Source organism: Typopeltis vanoorti, chromosome 21 (assembly GCF_054136105.1).
Source record: "Typopeltis vanoorti isolate ZY-2024b chromosome 21, IOZ_Tvanoo_1.0, whole genome shotgun sequence".
Lineage (NCBI taxonomy): Eukaryota > Metazoa > Arthropoda > Arachnida > Uropygi > Thelyphonidae > Typopeltis > Typopeltis vanoorti.
In genome coordinates, this window is record NC_143569.1 from 85,068,739 (window position 1) to 85,089,266 (window position 20,528).

Consider the following 20,528-nt stretch of genomic DNA (forward strand, 5'->3'; position numbering starts at 1 on the left):
GTATTCCCACCTTATGTGACCGCTAATTCATAAGTAGTGTAGTAATAGAAGACACAACACAACATAAATAAAAAAATTAATTTTAATTAGGAAAAGATTTTTGGAAAAATTTTGTAGTGTTTTTCCTTTTTTTGCCCCCCCCCCCCCATGGCACACCAATGATTGCAAGAATGTACTTGATAGGGATAGATATGGCAGTACTAGGGTCATGGTATAGGGAGGCATTATGGCTTAATGGAAGCAGCAAGCTACAAGTGCTGGAAAAAAGGGACTATGGTTGGTGAATGATACACAATGAAGTTCTTCAACGTCATGTTCAATTGTTCTATTGTGGTGGAGCAGGCAAAGAATTCATTTTTATGGATGACAATGCCACATCACATCATACATGAGCAGTGGAGATACTTCTGGAGACCAAGGGTATTAATCGAATTGGTGGCTGGGACACTCTTCAGATCTGAACCCTTTAGAACAAATTTGGGACACATTAGTGGGTTGCATTGCTGCTCAAAATTCTCCCTCCAGGAAACAATCAAGGCGTTATCCTTGCCATTTGGTACGATATTGTGAGAGCTGCATTGCAGTTTGGGATGGACATATTCCATACTGAAATATCTCTCTGCATAGTTTTTCTATAAGCACTGTACAACTACATCCTTATTGAATTTCCTAAATTCAATAAGAACTTAGGAAATTTATAACACATTTTTGTGTAATATAATTTATTAGCATGCTGGCAATAAATTTATGTCCACATTCAGCTGTAGTCATGCAAATTTTTTTTTGTTGTCATCTTGCGTGATCTGTCCAAAGGAGGTCGAGAAGGAGAGGTGTCGATTAGTTCCGGAGGGGAGAGATCAGAGTCCGTCCACGAAGGAAGTTTCCAGTCCGTTTTTTTTTTTTTTTTTTTTTTTTAATTTTTAGAACGACGGTACATTGCGCCCTTCGATTGGAATAGGCCTAAGTTCGATTCTCGTCGCGACGGGAGGAATCTTTATCTGGTCGATTTCAATCGAAGGTGAGTTAGCCGATCTCATACGGAGGTAGCAGGGTTTTTTCTCCCGGAAACTCAGGTTTTTCATCTCGCATACATACAAATCGGCCCTTCAGAACACACGCAATTTACAGACAAAAATTACTAGTTGTGGTGGTGTTGGAGGTGGGCGGTAGATGGTGTTGATGGAGATGATTCGTAGTAGAGGTTAGGTGTAGAGACAGTTGAAGGTGTCCTCCCGCGATGAATCTTCGGACTCCTTGGAGGTATTAGGAATAATAATAAAATGTAGCTCATCCTTAGGTTTTGGACACCAGTGTATATAGCCCCCTTCAATGAGTCTATGACTATGGTGTTTCTCATGTAATAATAATAATTCCATTATCACCTTGCATGTGTTTTCAGCTCAGACATGCAGTTAGACTCTGTAAAGCAAAAAATTACCCCATTACTTGAAATATTTTATTTGTTTAGATGCTCTATTGCAAATGATGTTTTCCATGTTCTGTCTGTCTGTTTTTGGTTTTTTTTTATTGGTGATTTTCATGCCTAATTTGTTACAACAACTGTTCATTGTATTTAAGGAGCCCTGAAGACTTGTACTGGATTTATTTAGAAGCATAACATTATGTGCATGAAGCACTCAGTTGAATATCTGATTCTGTTATCAGGGTTAATGCTACTTTCCTTTGTAATGGGATCCATATTGATGATGAATAATAGTGGAAATAGAGTGCATCCTTGTCTTATTGCCTGAATTTACATCAAAGCATTCTTCGCTTACCTCCTGTAATTCTAACTGCTGACTTCCAACTTAAGTATAAGGTATATATTTTCTATGTAATGTCATATTTATTCCACACAACTGTAACATTTTGAACATCTTTTCTCTTGGTTTGGTACTTTGTCATATGCCTTTTCCAGGTCTACAAAACTTAAATCTTTGTTATATTTCCATAATTTCTTAACTGTAAATAGAAAATTAACTCTTGACATCTCATTGGCCTGAACCCAGCTTGCTCTTCTCCTTTTTCACTCCACAGTTTTTCTTAGCCCCTTCTTATAGTTTGCTTACATAAATGTTATCTGGAACAGGATACTCAATAAGAAATTTCTTTGTAATTCTCACATTCCGTTTAATTTTCCTTTGCATAAATGGGTACTATTAGAGTGCTGATTCTGTCATCTATATTCAATCTTCTGGTCATCCCTTCCAAGTTTTGCTTTGTAGCTGCTATTAAATTCTCTCTCTCCATATTTAAGCATTTCTGGTCTCATTATACACTCCAGTTGCCTTTCCACATTTCAGGTTTCTGATGATTTTTTTTCTACTTTGGTATCGATATGATCTTCTGATTACATTTTTCTGCTACTATTTTACCGGTCTCATTTTAATAGCTTTTCAAAGTAATTACTCCAGACATCCAAAATATCTTTCATTTTAGTTTTATGTTGCCTTTATAATTTTTTATTTCTTTTACAGTACTCTTTTCTCCCCTCTTTTTTCAATAGCCTTCAGAACATTTTGCCACCTTCATGATATTAATCTTCTGTACTCATATATCCAAGTCTTCCAGTGATTTTTGTTTAGTTCTTTTACACATACTTTAGCTTTCATTACATTTTTATCTGTATTTTCTCAGGCCATCTTTCGCCCTATGTATTTTCAAAATGCTCTCATTTTTCCCAGGATTGCTTCTTTTAACTTCTGAAGTCCACCTTGAAGTGTGGGTTTTTCTGTCCTTATATGAACAATTATTTAAATTTTTATATATACTAATTTTAAAATTAATGTTATTTTATAATGTTTTATATTTAAGATGCATTTTAACAAGCCTTTGACATTTTCATCAGCAATTTAATGATAAAATTTTTCATATGAATATGACATTTTCATATTCATATACAAGTAACCCTCGAATGGCGCGGTACTTATACAACGCAGTTTCGATATAATGCAGTCTACAAATTGAAGTAACCCTTGCTCAACACGGTTTTGATAAAAACACGGTCTACAAATTGTAGTAACCCTTTATCTTTTCATACATTTTTCACCCCGACTTAAAAGTCAAATTTTATCTTTGTTAAATTTTTGTCTGCCTGTATCGCGCATCTAGTTATAGGTAGCAAATTTATATTAGGGGAAATACCCTTTAGCACACATGTACATCAATTGTTTACAATATAAAGTGTTTATTGTTGAAAATTGTCTTTGTTTTCTGCCAGGAAAGCATGTTAAAAATCATAAGTGTGTGTTAATCTCAAGCTGAGTACTTTATTTTCTGGTGAGTTACATACAATATGTAATGCTTTTTTTATGTAAAAAATTTATTTTATAGTAATGGCCACTTAGAGGGCTTTTGCAATATGGTTGAAAACGAAATTAGTGAATTAATTATGGGGAAAAAGATTTAAATTAGGAGGAACTGGTACAATTAATATGTGACGTTAAACCAAATCGGTGGGAAGTTCTGCTGAAGATTCTAATTGTGATGAATCCGTTAAAGAATTCAGTTTGAAGAAATTAGCAGAAGGATTGGACTTGGCAAGAAAGTTAGTAATTATTTTACGGATAATAATCCCTCAATGGAGCTCTCCGGAAAATTCATGAGACAGTTGGAAATTTGTTTAGCTCCATATTATGAACTTCATAAAAAATTGCAGCATAGTGATAAGCAAGGTCTTATTACTGACTTCTTGATAACTAAACCAGCCGAAGTATGCAATGGGAATTATACAAATCATGTCCAAGAGATTTCAAGTGATGATGGCCACTCGTAAATAAAGTATATCTACAAAATATTCATTTTGAAGACAGTGATGATGATGATGATGATTAAAATATGCACTTTATTTTATTTTGCCTAAAATATTTATGCATTATGTGCAATGAAGTTTATGTACAATTTTTATTTTTATAAGTTTATACTATGTATTTTGTTTCATAGTTTATGTTTTCCTGACTTATATGAATTACCTGAATTAAATAAAAATATTTTTTTGTTGGATATGTCATTGTTGTTTATATAATTTAAAAAAAAAAAGCGATTTTGGAACATAACCCTACTTCTTCTATGTCATCTGAGTTTCCCATAATGCGATTTATATAACGCGCCATTTCTGTGGAACCTAACATCCGTGTTATACAAAGGTTACCTGTATTTGATTATGGCATTTTCAAACAGTTCTAAACCAGCTCACATACAAAATGTTAATTTTTTTTTCCCCTATCCACCAACACTCCCAAATCCCTGGCCTCATCAATTTCCTGGAGTACGGTTCCACCAATGTGATATACTCCTGCTAATCTTTTCACTCCAAAACGCATAACCTTACACTTTGCCACATTAAATTGACATCCATTTTCCCTATCCCAGTCCTCCAAACTATACAAATCATCCTGCAAAATTTTGACATCCTGTGCACTCACAATTGCTCTACCCAACTTTGCATCATCAGCAAACAAGTGAACACTTCCTCTCAGATCCTTTCCTATATCATTAATGAACAAATTGAAAAGTAGTGGTCCAAGAACAGAACTCTGCGGCACACCACTAGTCACAAGCCGTCTTTTGGACTCCACTCCTGAATAAACCACTCTCTGGAATCTCTCCATCAACCACCCTCCTATCCATCTCACCAACCCTATATCCATCCCCATCTGCTCCAGTTTACTGATTAGAGTTCCATGTGGTATCCTGTCAAAGGCCTTGTCAAGGTCCAGTAGAATCACTGTAAACCTATTACCCTTATCCAGTTCAGCGGTCACTGTGTTATAAAACATGAGCAAGTTACTGAGGCATGATCTACCCTTCACAAAACCATGTTGTCCCCCATACAGTATCCCATTTTCATCTATCCAATCCTGTGTTCTTCTCTTGACTAATTTCTCCAAGACCTTGACAACGATTCCTGATATGCTAATCGGTCGGTAATTTATAACAGCAGTCTTTGAATCTCCTTTATGCAGTGGAACTATTTTCCCCTCTTTCCACCCTCTCGGGACTAACCCAGACCCGAGACTCAAATTAAACAAAATGGTCAAGGGTACTGACAATGCTTTAGCCGCTTCACTTACAACACGAGCTAGTATACCATCCAATCCCACAGATGCATTGATATTGAGGTTTTGCAATAGACTACTCACCTCCACTTCATTCACCACAATTCCCATATAATCTATTGGTTCATTCACTTCTGCAATGTCACCTCCTGGAAGATATATTCTTGCAAAGTGCTCACTCAGTAATTCAACTATATCAACTGATTCGGTTACCTCCCTACCATCGGCATTCTTTAAAATTATTCTGCCATATACATTTTTTCTTTTACTTGCAATATATCGAAAAAACTGTTTAGGATTCTCTTTAGCCTGCATGGCCAATGTTCTTTCGTAATCCTTTTTTACTTTTCTTACCATACTCGTTACCCTTCTGTCCTGCACTTTATACTGTTCATGTGCCTGTCAGTCACCTTTCTCCTTAAATTCTCTCCATAGTTGTTTCTTTTTTTGCAGCTCAAGCTTAATGGTGTTATTCATCCATTTAACCCCTACTTGATTTATTATTCGGACTCTAGGTATACAGTCAGCCATTGCTTCATGCAAGCACTTCTTAACTACCTCCCATGCACTATCAACTTCTAGTCCTTGCAGTTGTACATGCCATGGCACTGAATCAATCAAACTCCTAAGCTTGTCATACTTACCAGCCCGATAATTCCACATGTACCCTGTCTTAATTGAAAATTCTACACCTTTAGCCACCTCCCAAGTTAAGACCCTATGATCACTCTCACCGACTGGTGGCAATGTGGTCATATTTGTTACAGCCAAATCCTCAGATGCAATTACCACGTCAAGCACTCTCTGACTCCCTAGTATATTCCATTACATGGTGTCGAAGATAGTTATCCCTTAATAACCGCATAAAATTCTTCCTCCCATGTGTCCTCTCCTCCTTCCAATCAATGTTACCATAGTTGAAATCTCCCATAATAATTACCCTCCTTCACTCATTTCTTCTATTTGCTTATGCATACTATCTCCACCATCTATTCCATCACCTGTCTATAGCAGCACCCAACTGTATATTTAATTCTGCTAATTTCAATCTCACACCAAGCCTCAAATGTGCTCTTTTCTCTATCCTGCAGTTCCACTTTTATTCTTCTTGGTTGTAGCTCATCAGCTATCATCAATAACACTCCTCCCCCCATTTTATTCTTCCTGTCACTCCTGAACACACCATACCCCTCACATTCAATCCCACTAGTTGTGTCATCTTCTTTCAGCCATGTTTCACTAATGCCAATAACCTGTGGTCTGGAAGTGCCAACCAAGGCCAAAAATTCATCCTTCTTGTTCCTAGTACTTCTGGCATTTGTGTAGATGAATTGCAGAAGCCGATTTGTCCCATCCCCATTTTGATGCCTTATACTAACTATCCCATTCTGATTCGTGGTCTTTGCTACTCGCTTGGGCATATTACACACATTCACATACTGAACTGTATCCCTAAAATCTGCATATCTACTCCCCCCCCCCTTAATAACTCTAGTTTCCCTGATTCTGCACATTCACTTCCTCTACATTCGACAACACCTTTTCAAGTCTCCGTACACCAAATCCATTCAAATGTAAACCATCCATTTTATATAAATCCTTTCGCCCATCGAACTCATTCCACACATCCACAAATTCCACACCACTCATCAAACATAATTCACGCATAAAGTCATTAGCAATTATGGCCCTCCTTCTATACTCTTCACTGTCATACCGCAACAACAGACTCACCAACCCAACTTTCTCACTCTTCTCTTTTGCTACCTCAAGCAATTCCTTCACATCCTCACTCATAGACTTTTTGTTTCCTTTCAAATCATTTGTACCTGCCACCACTATCAATTCTTTCACCTGCTGCTTTTGCATTCTAATTGACTCGCTTACATTCTTAATGTTCGCACCAGGTTGGTACGATTTTGTTAAACTCTCAGCTAACAACACACCTCTTACTAAGGAATCTCCATACAACACACACTCTTTCATTTTATTTACATTTTATTCTATTATGGAGGTCAAGAGGGCAAAATAAGATAGATGTGGAATGGATGTGTGAGTAGCAGCTGTCATGCATTCAGGAATGGGAGGGCATTATGAGGGCAGCATGTGATGAATTGATATAATCAGTTGCATGATGGAAGGGGGGGAATGTAGGGAGCAGGCAAACAGAGATAGTTTGGTCAGGAGAGACATGAAATGTTATTAGAAATTATCCAGTGAGGCCTGGAAGAATCCTAGAGAATTCTGTCTATAAGTGACAAATGGAGGAAGTAGAATGATATTAGTAGATCAAAATGCTAAATTAGTTACAGCTGCAGAGAATGTAGTTGAGGTATTTATTGGGTAAGTTCCAAGATATTTCATCCGCATGGATGTGATCATAAAGAGCTTGAGTGTAATGGTGTGTCAGAGGAGGGATTGATTGTTAATGGGAGATATCCAAGACATTGGGCAGAGTTGATGTTAATGAGGTGATAGGATTTTATGGATATTATTACATGTCACTTGTCTTTGTGGGGAATTTTCCTAGGAATAAATTGCAGCCTTTACATAACTGATTATGAGGAATCATACAATGAAAGACTTAGTGTAGTGAAAGTAGGATGGGGTTCTGCTTCACAACAGAAGAGGTGGGAGAAATAGGACTGAGGGTATGAATTATTAGCTAATTTGCATGTCTGGAGTTGAGGTGTTGTAGAGATTGTTGGGATCTTGGATCTAAAATTCTGTTGATGATAACAGTATTCTCTGTGATCCTTTGCATGGGCTTGTTAGGGCAAGGCAATGTTTTAGTAGTCTTTTGGTATACTACAACAAAGTGACATTGCATCGGACAAGGGAAATACAGTGGTATATTTGGATTTTGCAAAAGAATAAAGACAAGCTGAACTAAACTGGAATGTATGGGGTTGGATAATGGATTAGCGAGTTGAATAGGTGACAGTTATCAGCAGGTTATGTATGAGGGAATGGTATCTTAAGAAGGAGGGGTCACTGGTCGTGTGCCATGGGGATTTCTTTTAGGACCATTATTGTTTATGATATGTTAATTAACTCGCATGTTAATGATACTGGGATAAGCTTTACTGGAAACACACAATTGTGGGCACAGGATGGAGCTACCAGTTCAATATAGCAGGATGTGTAATTTTGAAATTTGATTTGAATTATAATGATGCAAAGAAATTTTAAAGAGAAGGAAATAAAATATCTGGAGGGGGGGGGGTAGAGACCTGGATTTTAGGAGTTGCATTGCTAGGGTTGTAAGAAACCACTGATGATGATGAGGAGGACTTTTACATGTAGAAGCAAAGAGGCCATGGTTCCATTGTATGAGAGCTTGATCAGGCCTGCATATGGATAACTGTGTGCAGATCTGATCACCTGGCTTTTAGAAGAATGAGGATGGCTTGAAGGAGTTCAGAGATTGGCTAAAGCAGTCTCATGTCTCAAATATGAACACAGATTGAGAATACCATCTACAGAACCTTCTGTTATAGAAGTAGGGAGAAATATGATTGAGACAAGTTTGTGAGGGATTGTTGCTGGATTTATCCATGTGGAGGAGATTTTCCCAAGAATAGAGAGAGACAGGTAAAGCAGAAGGCTATTCATGGGGTTGGATTAAAGCTTGGCAATGAGGGAGAGCTGGTTCTTTGCATGGAAAGTCTTTGGTGAATGGAGTGATTTTCTGAGACTGTGGTGTGTGCAGAAGTGTGAATGAGTTTACAGCATGATTAGATGATCCTTTATGTAACAGTCAGAAGCTCCCACAGTAAGATTTTTTATTACATGGGAAGCTAATGTTAATAATAACAACAACAACAACAACAATAATATTCAGTGTCAGCAGTAGTTATGCTATAATTTCTTTTGTAGCAAAGGAATTTTAATACTAATTAATTCTTACGAATAAAAGAAAAAAGTGAAAGAATAATTTGCTTCATTTTTAACAAAATTTAAGCAGAAAAAAAAAAAAATTAAAAGAAAATAGTTGGCAATCTCCATTGTCAGGTATTGATAAGTTCTACTTGGTCAGTTTAAAAAAAATTCCATTTTAATTTTTGTAAAGATGGCACCTCCATAGCTCAGTTGGAAGAATGACAGTACGTTGCACCTTTGATTGGAAAAGGCCTAAGTTTGGTTCTTGTCGTGATGGGAGGAATCTTTATATGGGATTTTTCAGTGGAAGGTGAGTTAGCCGATCTCATATGGAGGTAGCAGGGCTTTTTCTCCTGGAAACTTGGGTTTTTCATTTTGCATATACAGACAAATTTGCCTTCAGGATACATGCAATTTACAGCCAAAAAATACTAGTGGTAGTGGTGGTAGATAGCATTGGTGTAGATCAGTGTTTCTCAAAGTGTGGTACACGAATCACCGGGAATACGCGAAAGGTCGTTAGGGGGTTACATGGCAATTTTCAGCTATGCATAATTAAAGGAGTCATTATATTTTTTCAACAAACAGTGCAATTAGAGACAACCGGGATAAAACTGCACTAACTAATGAATCACATCCCCTCTCTAACATAAACTGCAGTATAGACCAAGCAAAACCATATGTTGCCGGTGGAACATATGGTTTTGCTTGACACCACCCCTGTCGTTAACGTGTTAAAACTAAGAAATATATAGTGAATGTATTTTAGATATTACGGAATTCGGTTGAAGGAAATGAGTATTTCAACTCAACTGTTGAAATGCTAATTTGTCTTTGGTTCATGCGATCTATTGTTAATAGATCTGTCTATGAATTATGTTTATGATCCAAAGTAGGCTCAGTTGCAGGCATGAGGAGCTTTTACACACTCCAGGATGTGCAGGTGGATGAAGCTGGTTCATCAGAAAACAGATGATGTAGGATTTTAAAGTGGCACATGGAGATTATATTTATAAATCACTTGAGCTGTTTATATATGTAAAGCCACAAAATATTATCAGCTTAATAAACTTTTCTTTTATTTCCCCCCCCCCCTGTGGTGTTGTTTTTACTGAGAAGCACTTATATAAATAACAATTAAGGAGTTTTATGTTTTGATTAATAATTAACTTAAAATTTATTCATCAGCTAATAATTTCATTTCACCACAGCAAATTGAAAATTAGAATATATGCAATTTATGAACTTGTGAATATCTTTTTTACTTTTCTTTCGTTTGGTTTTTTATTTGTAATTCATAGTTATCTAATCATAGATACATTCCTAAAAGTGTTGTCATAAACTATTAATGATAATTTTGTTATAAAGTAAAGTTGAATATTTAGTTTTGTTTTTTTAAATCTGTCATATGTTTGTTACAGCAACACTGCATGTAGGTGATGAAATCAAAGAAATAAATGGTGTCAGTGTGGCCAACCAGTCTGTGGAAAACTTGCAGAAAATGTTGGTATGTAGCTTTATGGATCTCTGTTAGCTTTCATGTACTTAAACCAGGCTTCAACAAACTTTTCATCAGTAGGTTGAGTATATTAGCTGTAGTCAGTTTTTCAGGAGACTAAGGGATATGCTATGTGCAGGGCTGACACTAAGAATGTTGCCACCCCGTGCAATAGCATATTTTGCCACCCTTCTCCCTAAAAAAAATTTTTAATGACATCTAAAAAGCCATGATGTTAAGCTAGGCTTCAGCATGTCTGATCGTAAATTCTAAATAGTAACATTAGCTAATGAAAATTCATAAGTTAATGAAAAATGATCATAAACTATATTTTTGACAGAAAGAGAGAGACACTTTACTGGTAGAATTTTATTCTGAAAATATGCATCTGCATGGGTAATTGAAATCAAGTGAAGACGAGTATACTCGTCAAATGCAGAGTAAATGCACCTGCTGTAAATTTTAATTAAAGTATAACAAAGCGGCAATTATTGAACGTTAGTTTATTTGAAAAATCAATAATTTTATTACTTCCAAATTCACAAATACTATCAAAACACCCTAAAAAATATTGTTTTTATAATGTATTACTATTAACTTATGTGTAACTAATGCTCATCAACATGATTTCATGTTTTAGATTTTAGAACATGTCATGTCTTAACGTAAGTTAATTTACATTTTCACTGTTAAAATGTAAACTTACTGTTTAAAACAAAACTTTTCTTACTTTCATATTTGTAAAATCACAAATAAAGCCACTATAGGCTAATTTCTGACTGATTTCATGTTCAATTGAAATCATGGCAAGACCTTCCAATCGAGTTTCGGCCATTGTAGAACGTAAATAAGTTTTAATAAGCTTTAGTTTTGAAAGACTATGCTTGCTGCTTGCAACTGTTACTGGTAATGACAGTAATATTCTTAAGGCTACTGCAACATTAGGAGCAAAGTTATTTTCAACTATATAGTTTAGCACTTCAATTGGTGGCATATTTTCTGATATGAAGTGGACCTGTCGCCTTAAATTTCAATTTAGGGATATTATATAAAAACAAAAAATGTGATCTGTGGTATTTCAATTGCCCAAATATTTCATGGATAGAACTCGTTGCTTTTCTACATCAATAATAAGAAATGAAAACTCAATTTTAAATTTAGTTTAAATTTAAGAAAAAGACTCATCTTTGGCTTCATAATCATGTTGTTTTTTCTGCCAATGCACTCTAGTACTTACCAACATTGGTTTCAAATTAGGATCAGCTTCAACTTTTTCAATTAATGTTGTAGCATCTACAAGAAAAGTTTGAAATGATTCATCATTTCTGTTATTCTCAAGGCTTTGGAGAACGTTTCGTAAAGTAGATGTGGCAGTAGACAATTCCCTTTTTATGCTTTGCAATAATTTCATTTGAAACATTTAAAACCCACTGGACATCTACAATCGAAGCCATTTGTCCTTTAAAATTTTAAATCTCTGAGCTTAATGGAAGAATTTTAGCTTCGTGTCTCGCCATTTTGTACACTGACTCATCATCAGCAATTTCTATTTAATATCTTAAAGGACGAATGGCTTTGACTCTAAATTCCCAGCGGGTGGTACTTAGTGGCTTGGGAGTTAGAGTTGTAATTTGTTTTTAAGGATTCCTCAACGCAATGTTGATGCTGAGAAAAACACATACAATTTCTGAACTGTTTTAAAGAATGAAATCTCTTCACTAGATGACAAAGCAGCATTATTGACAACTAAGTTCAGAGAATGAGAAGAGTAAGGTATAAAAAAACTCTTGAGTTCAAATCCCTAATGTGCATTGTTGACCTCCTGAATGTTTTCCTTTCATGTTTAATCCAATGTTGTAACCTGGCCATGCATGTTTGCGATAGGAATATTCATATCTGACAATTTTTTAAGAATACATTCAGTTACAACTGAGCCTGTGGTGACTTCTACAGGAATGAAACCAACAAAGTATAATAAAGATATTGATATCACCTGGATCCATATTAACAAATCTTACAATTAGTGTTAATTGTTCAATATGACTTACATCAGGAGTACAGTCTTCAACTATGCTGTAATATTTAGCATTCTGCACTACAGAAATTATTTTCCTTTTTTATGGCTCCAGAGAGGAGAGAAATCAATTCATTTTGAATGTTTTTTCTCAAGATAATGTTGGGCCGATCCACAAGATACTCTCAGTAAATGTTCAGACATAGCATTATTAAAAGGGCAGACATTTTTGAGCTAATAATTAAACAATGGCAATTAGTCATTCTGTTATGCTCCTCCAGTGCGGAGCCTCTGCATTTAACAATTTTTGTTGCGTTGAATCAATTGTTTGTTCTAATTTAAGCCTAACAACAACTCAATCCACTTCTTATGGGACTCCAAGTGATTTTTAGATTTTTCGTGTTCATAAAGATACAAATATAAATACTCCCAACCGTTATATTCATCTGCAGAGTGAAATTTAATTACTGGAAAACAACTTACAACAGAAACAAAATATAGAATCTTTTTCTTTAGAATATACTAACCATGACCGATTAATATGTTCTCCATTGCTTCATTCCCTAATGTAATGATTTAATGAAAATTTCCAACCATTAGAGCTGCGCAGAAAAACAAAATCACTTTTTGATCTCACCAGTGGACCTTTCATTACGATTTTCAGTCATTTGACATCATTTAAAGAGGGATTCCATCTCGCTGGATCAATGTTCATTTCAAGTTCATCACTTAATTTTTTTTGAAGAGGAAGATGTTAAATCAGTTTCTTTTTCACCCTCATTGTTACTAATGTTGATATTACTGGGATTTCAATTAGAAGTACTTACCATGAGTTCAGAATATTTAGTTTTGGTCCTTTCGCTTATTTCTCTTGTACTACATTTTTAGCTGTTTCAATTTTTAGATATTTATGCAAAGACCTGCTTTATTTCTGAATATTGCGTTCTGTTTGCGATATTCTGTGCCTGATCATTTTTTTCTTTTATCAGACATGTTGAAATGTTTTATCAGACATTATGAAAGGATTTAGCTTTTAAAATTATTTTAAAAGCTAAATCCTAATAATTGTATCAAAAGAAGTATTATTAACAATCACTGGACAACTGTATTTATGTATTTTGAGTCTATTTCTTTAATTGGTTTACTCTTAACCAATTATCTCATTATGATTGTTTGGTCTCATTGGTTAAATGAAATTTACCCTCAGGTCAAGGTCAACTCACGGCCAACAATGGAATTGGAAATAAATGCAAGATAGAAGATGGTCTGCTGTTGTCACGTCGTCTGATATTAACACTGACATTGCGATATTAAATGCAACATAATACTACATTATTTTAAATTATGATTTTTATAAAATATACAGTAGAATGAAGTTTTATTATGTAAAAACTAACGACATCCTGAAGTCTGGTTTCAACAGAGAAGAAATAAATGAATTTTTTATTTTTTGATATAGTTTTTGGCAAATTTTGCCCCCCCCCCAAAAAAAAACAAAACAAAAAAAACTTGTCACCATTTGCAAATGCATGTGTTGCATCATCAGTAGAGCTGTCCCTGGCTTTGGTTGGTGATCAAAATATTAAAATATAAATAAATAAAAACATTAAACATTTTATTTTTAAAATATATTAAGATCTTGGTTAATGTTCAGGATACATTGTTAGAATTTACAGTGCTAAATGGATCCTTTTTAACTTATGTAGGTTAAAAAGGATCCATTGAACTTTTATTCAGCAGTTATCATAATTGTTCTTATAGTAGATGTTGCTAAGCTTAAAGAAGCACCTATATCAACTTGACATTCACCTGCTTATAACTGCCTTAACACTTGCAATATTATATCCAAGGAAATGCTTTTCCTCTGCATCTTTGATTTTTTACTTGCACAAATTTTTTTAGACATTATGATTCATAATAAGAGAAGAGCAGATGTTGCTGCCTTGTAGGAGGATCTCAATAGATTGTGTGAATGGGAAGATAAGTGGTGTTATCAGTTTGGTGTTATCAAAGTGTAAAGATTGGGATGCAGAGTATGTAACTCATGGAGAAATTTTGAAGGAAGTGGAAGAGATGAGAGATCTGGGAGTGATGGTGGACAGAGACATGAAGTTCATGTCTCTGTCACTGTGCACATATTTGGTTGTCTGGTTTTCAAGGGATGAGGACATATTAGAGAGGATCCAAAGAAGGTTCACTAAGTCAGGTTCAGGTCTACTGAATGTGGGATATGAGGACAGATCCTTTTAAATAGAATAAGGAGAGGGAATATGATTGAGACTTATAAGTTGGTGAGAAGTTGTTACCAGATTAAAGTGAAGGAGGATTTTTATCAAGTATTGGGAGACAAGAGTAGAATAAGAGTCCATTCCTGGAAACTGTATATGGAAGGTGGGGGGGATTAAAAGCAGGTTCTTTATGTGGAGAGTGGTAGGTGAGTAAAATGCATTGCCTGAAAATGTGATAAATGCAAAAAATGCGAATGGGTTTAAGACATGGTTTGATGATCTTCTTTCATGAGATAGTGGACTGTTTGTAATGAGTGTTTTGACTCCATGGAGGTCTGGTGCTAATAATAATAATTTAGGAATATGACATCATCTGCATAAAGTGAGAAGATGAGTTGAATATTTCAGTTTTTGATATCAGGTTTAATGCTGTTTTCTTTCATAATGTGATCCATATAAAATGAGCCACTAGAGAAGGCAGATGATATAAAGAACAAAAAGGAAAAATTAGTCCTTGTGCAAGTAGGGAATGAATACTAGGAATGATTTGAGAAAATTTAAATAGTGGTAAGTATCTGCTGGATTTCTCATCACAAAATGCACCAACATAAGGTGGATGCTCCAAGAGGAGGTGAGAGCATGTGTAGGCAGGAAAGGAATGGGATGACCAGGGATCAAGAGGAAACAGTTGGAATTGAAAAGGGTTCTAAAAGGAAGAAGCAGAAAGGGAAATGGCCCCAGTTTAGCATGAAGAGATCACATCGAGTGAGTGGAATCAGTGGAACTAGCTGTAGATCCCAAAATGAGCTGTGGTGTTTGTATACCAATGCTAGAAGTATAAGAAACAAGGCAGATGAAATAGTTGCACTAATTACGTCTGTTCACCCAAAGATTGTTGGAATAAGTGAGACATGGTTGGAAGAGGATGACATCCTGACAGGAATAGAGATGGAACGGTATGATGTGTTTCGTGAGGATAGAAGGGGTAGTAAAAAAGGGAGGGGGAGTGCTATTGATGATTGAGAAAGAGTTATGTCCATACAAAGTAGAGATGCAAGACGGAAATAGTGCCAGTAGTTTTGAGGCAGTATGGTGTGAGATACAGGTGAATGGAATCAAGTACTTGATGGAATGTTGTTATAGACCAGGTAATGTGGATGGTGGTGATAGTGAAATGTATAATCAAAAGAAAATTGCAATTGTTAACCTCATCTCTTTAATTTGTGCATAGGTCATATTCTTAATTAAATGCATTACAGGTCTACAGGATTCCTTAACTAAATTGAACAAATGTAACAAATTTGTTATGAAAATCAGCAGCATCCTGAATCAAGTACCTATAGAACAAGTAAAATATTTCACCTATATGGGCACAATTTTTACTGAAGATGGCAAATTAAAGATGGAAATAGACAACAGAATTAGCAAATTATATATTTAGTTTAATCCTTTATCCAAGTGTAAGCAAACAAAGTTTGTGCCTGAAGTATCTTCAGGACTGGGGAAACTCGTGGTAAAGGTGGTATAAGTTCTCATCACTTGCCTTAGTAGCTCCCATAATGCAAAGCACATCTCCTTGCAAACATGTATAATACTATGCATTAAGGGAAGGGCCACCACCCAGACCAATTTCGACCTTTATTAAGGTCTCATCAGTGGGAGCCAGACCCAGTGGTGGTTGTGATACTAAGGTGGAAGTAATGGAGAAGTCATATTTACCTATACGAGTTGCCAAAAGGTGTCACATCTTATTATTAAATTACTCTGGATTAGAGAAAGATGTTGGAAGTTTTTTCTTGGTTAGACTATAAATTATATATTTAGTTTAATCCTTTATCCAAGTGTAAGCAAACAAAGTTTGCACCTGAAGTATCTTCAGGACTGGGGCAACTCGTGGTAAAAAAAAATCGTGGTATAAGTTCTCATCTCTTGCCTTAGTATCTCCCATAATGCAAAGCACAATTCCTTGCAGACATGTATAATTGCATTATGGGAGATACTAAGGCAAGTGATGAGAACTTATACCACCTTTACCACGAGTTGCCCCAGTCCTGAAGATACTTCAGATGCAAACTTTGTTTGCTTACACTTGGATAAAGGATTTTATAGTCTAACCAAGTGAAAAAACATCTAGCAGAATTAGCAAAGCTGGCATGTTGAGAATCAACAGAATAAATTTATATGGAATAATAGGGAAATAAATCAAACACTAAACTAGATATATAAAAGACAGTGCTCAAATCAATTTTAACTTATGGATCTGAGAGCTAGGTTAGAAGTAAAACAGTTGATCACAGATATGAGAGTAATGAAAAAAGTTAGTGGAGTGAATATATGACATCACTGACAGAATCATAGTAAGAAGGAAGTTAGCATTGTTAGTATACATATATATGTATGGAATTTATAAGCAGAGCTAATCTCAGGTGGTATAATCACTGAAATAGGATGAGAAAGAAAAGGCTAGCAAAGTAGGTATTAATACCAGGAATATAGGAAAAAAGACCCAGAGGAAGAGGAATAATGATGTACAAGTGGCAGTGACAGCTAAGAGGAAGGCAAAGCAGAAGTGGGATGAGTCAAGAGTGGAAGAGGACAGAGAGGTGTACAAAGAGAGAAAGCAAGAAGCCAAGAGAGTTGTGGCACAGGCGAAGGCCATGGCATATCAAGATCTGTATGATCAATTAGAAACAAAGGAAGGACAGAGAAAAATTTACCAACTAGCGAAATGTAGAAATAAAGCAGCTAAGGACATCTTACATGTGAGGCAGATCAAAGATGCTGAAGGAAGAGTATTATGGAGGGATGTGGACATAAGAAACAGATGGAAAATATACTTTGAGGGACTTCTGAATGAGGAAAATGCAAGGACTCACAGAGGAGATGGGCAGCCTTCTGAGGGGATGGTGCAGAACATCAGTAGAATGGAAGTGACGGAGGCCATGAAGAGGATGAGGAATGGAAAAGCGGTGGGCCCCGACAGAATTCCAGTGGAGGCATGGAAGGCACTGGGGGAAGAGGGAATTGACCTGCTGTGGGACCTGTTCATGAAAGTTTGCCAACAGGAAAATATACCCGAGGAATGGAGGGAGAGTACTCTTGTTCCCATCTACAAGGGTAAAGGGGATGCACAAGACTGTAAAAATTACAGAGGAATAAAGCTGATGTCCCACACAATGAAGATCCTAGAAAGGGTTCTTGATGGTAGATTGAGGGAGGAGGTGGAGATTGCAAAGAAACAATTTGGCTTCATGCCTGGTAGATCAACAACAGATGCTATCTTTGGGTTACGACAGATGATGGAAAAATATCGAGAGAAACAAAGGGAGCTACATCTGGTATTTATTGATCTGGAGAAAGCATACGATAGAGTGCCAAGGCAAGAAGTCTGGAGGTGTCTGAGGGAGAAGAAGGTGCCGGAGAAATATGTCAGGTTGGTGCACGAAATGTACAGAAATGTGAAGACAAGTGTTCGGACCTGTTTGGGACAGACAGAAAGTTTTCAAGTAACAGTTGGCTTGCATCAAGGGTCAGCATTAAGTCCGTTTCTGTTTAATATTGTGATGGAGGTGGTAACAGAGGAGGTGAGAGAAGATGCACCTTGGACAATGCTGTATGCAGATGACATCTTGCTGTGTGTAGATTCAAGAGAAGAAGCGGAAACTAAACTGGAAAGATGGAGAAAAGTACTGGAAGAGAGAGGTATGAGACTGAGCAGAAGTAAGACAGAGTATATGTGTTGCGCAGTGGGCGGTGGCCAGGAGACAGACCTGGAGCTGGAAGGAAATGTCATCAGGAAGGTGAGAGACTTTAGATACTTAGGTTCGACAGTGGAAGAAGATGGAGGAGGTGAGAAGGAAGTGGGATGCAGGATACAAGCAAGTTGGAGGAACTGGAGGGAGATGGCTGGAGTGTTATGTGATAAGAGGGTGCCGATCAATCTGAAAGGCAAAATTTATAGGACAGTAGTGAGGCCAGCTATGACATATGCTATAGAAACTGTGGCCCTGAGGAAAAATAACATTAGCAGGATGGAAGTAGCAGAGATGAGAATGCTTAGGTGGATGTGCGGTGTGACCAGAAAGGATCATCTGAGAAATGACTATGTCAGGGGAACAGTGAAAGTTACGAACTTAGGAGCGAAAATACAGGAGGCAAGGTTGAGATGGTTTGGTCATGTGATGAGGAGAGAGGACGAATATGTGGGAAGAAGGGTCATGCAGATGGATGTGCAAGGAAGGCGGAAGCGTGGGCGGCCAAAGAAGAGATGGAGGGAGCTGGTAGAAGAGGACTTGAAGATGAAGAACTTGGATGTGGTGACAGCCCAAGACAGGAAGGTGTGGAGGAGACTCATAATAAACAGTGACCCCACTTAAGTGGGAGAAGCTGCAGAAGAAGAAGAAGGAAGACCGTGTTCTGTGGGGATTAATCTTAGAAATGCCTTAAAAGATGAAGATATAAGATTTGACATTATTAGAATCTCGATAGACAATAGATTAATTTTGAATGAAATTGTCAAAAGAAGTTAGTAATAACTATTATTACTATTACGTGACACCTCCGAGGAGTCCAAGGACTCATCGTGGGAGGGCATTCTGCTCTACACATATCGTACATTCTCCCCTACTGCTTAACTTTCCTACTACACACAACCATCAATGCCATCTACTGCCCATCCACCAATATCAGTATTTTTTGTCTGTAAATTGCGAGTGCTTTGATGACCAATTTATTTGTATGCAGGATGAAAAACCCAAGTTTCCAGGGGAAAAAACCCTGCTACCTCAGTATGAGATCAGCTAATTCACCTTCAGTTATTGTAAACTTGTTATGTTGCACTGTCATAGTATCCTGTATTTTCCTTGAGGATTCATATCATGAAGTTGATGATGGTGATAAATGATGAATAACATTGGAGATAATGTGCTTTCATGTCTTACATCTGATTTTACATCAAACCCATATGTCCTTCGATTCTAATAGATGATTTACAACTAAACTATTGGCTATATATTACTATGTATTATATTCCATTTGCCTCATTTAATTGTCTTGTTTTCAACAGCTTTTCTCTTGGCTTCTTATCGTGTGCCTTTTCCAAATCTACAAAACTTAAATATATATTCTTGCTATATTGCCATGATTTCTCAACTTTTTGTCTTAAAGTGAAAATCTAATCCCTTCAACTCCTCTTTGGCTTAAACTCAGTTTGTTTGCCTCTTTTCTTTGCCCAAATTTGTTTAGCCTCTTTTCAAGCATGCCTGCATCATAAAGTTTACTTGGACAACTCAATAGGGAAATTCCTCTTTAATCCTCACATTTTTCCCTATTATTTTTTTATAGATGGGTGCTTTGATTCCTAATAAATATGTGAGAATAATAAAAGAAATGCATAAAAGAAATTAAAACATGTTACACAGGAAACAACATTGAAATAGTTTGAGATATGGATTGATGTGAGACAGTTCCATAATGTCTGAATTGCTTTTTAATATAGTCATTGACTGAATTATGTAAAAAGGTTATCAGTATAGGGAGAGGAATAAAATCTCACATCACAACTGTAAGATCTAGAATGTGCAGGTAAGATAGTTTCAATATTATCATCAAAATCTAGAGTTTCAGCATCACCGCACTGATATATACAAGCAAAATCAGAAGCATTGTATGTAAAATAGCTGAAAAGTTGGACTAAAATATGAATAAAACAAAAGTTCTTGAGCAACAAATAACACAAAGATATTACAATTGAATGCTGATATTGAAGATAGAACTGACAAGGATATAATATGAAAATTGAGAATATCATATTATTGAAGTGGGTGATGGTGTGATTGTTTGTGTAAACA

At 36.2% G+C, this 20,528-nt stretch overlaps 1 protein-coding gene across 2 annotated transcripts in view; it reads left to right on the plus strand.

The window, feature by feature from the left end:
* The window catches only part of LOC150095070 (peripheral plasma membrane protein CASK-like), a 356,952-nt gene that overhangs the window by 188,600 nt on the left and 147,824 nt on the right, over positions 1-20,528 (plus strand). For both annotated transcript variants that reach the window (XM_090411455.1, XM_090411456.1), the window contains exon 4: positions 10,361-10,446. In XM_090411455.1, coding sequence (XP_090267581.1) covers positions 10,361-10,446 — 86 coding nt within the window. The remainder of the gene's footprint in view (positions 1-10,360; positions 10,447-20,528) is intronic.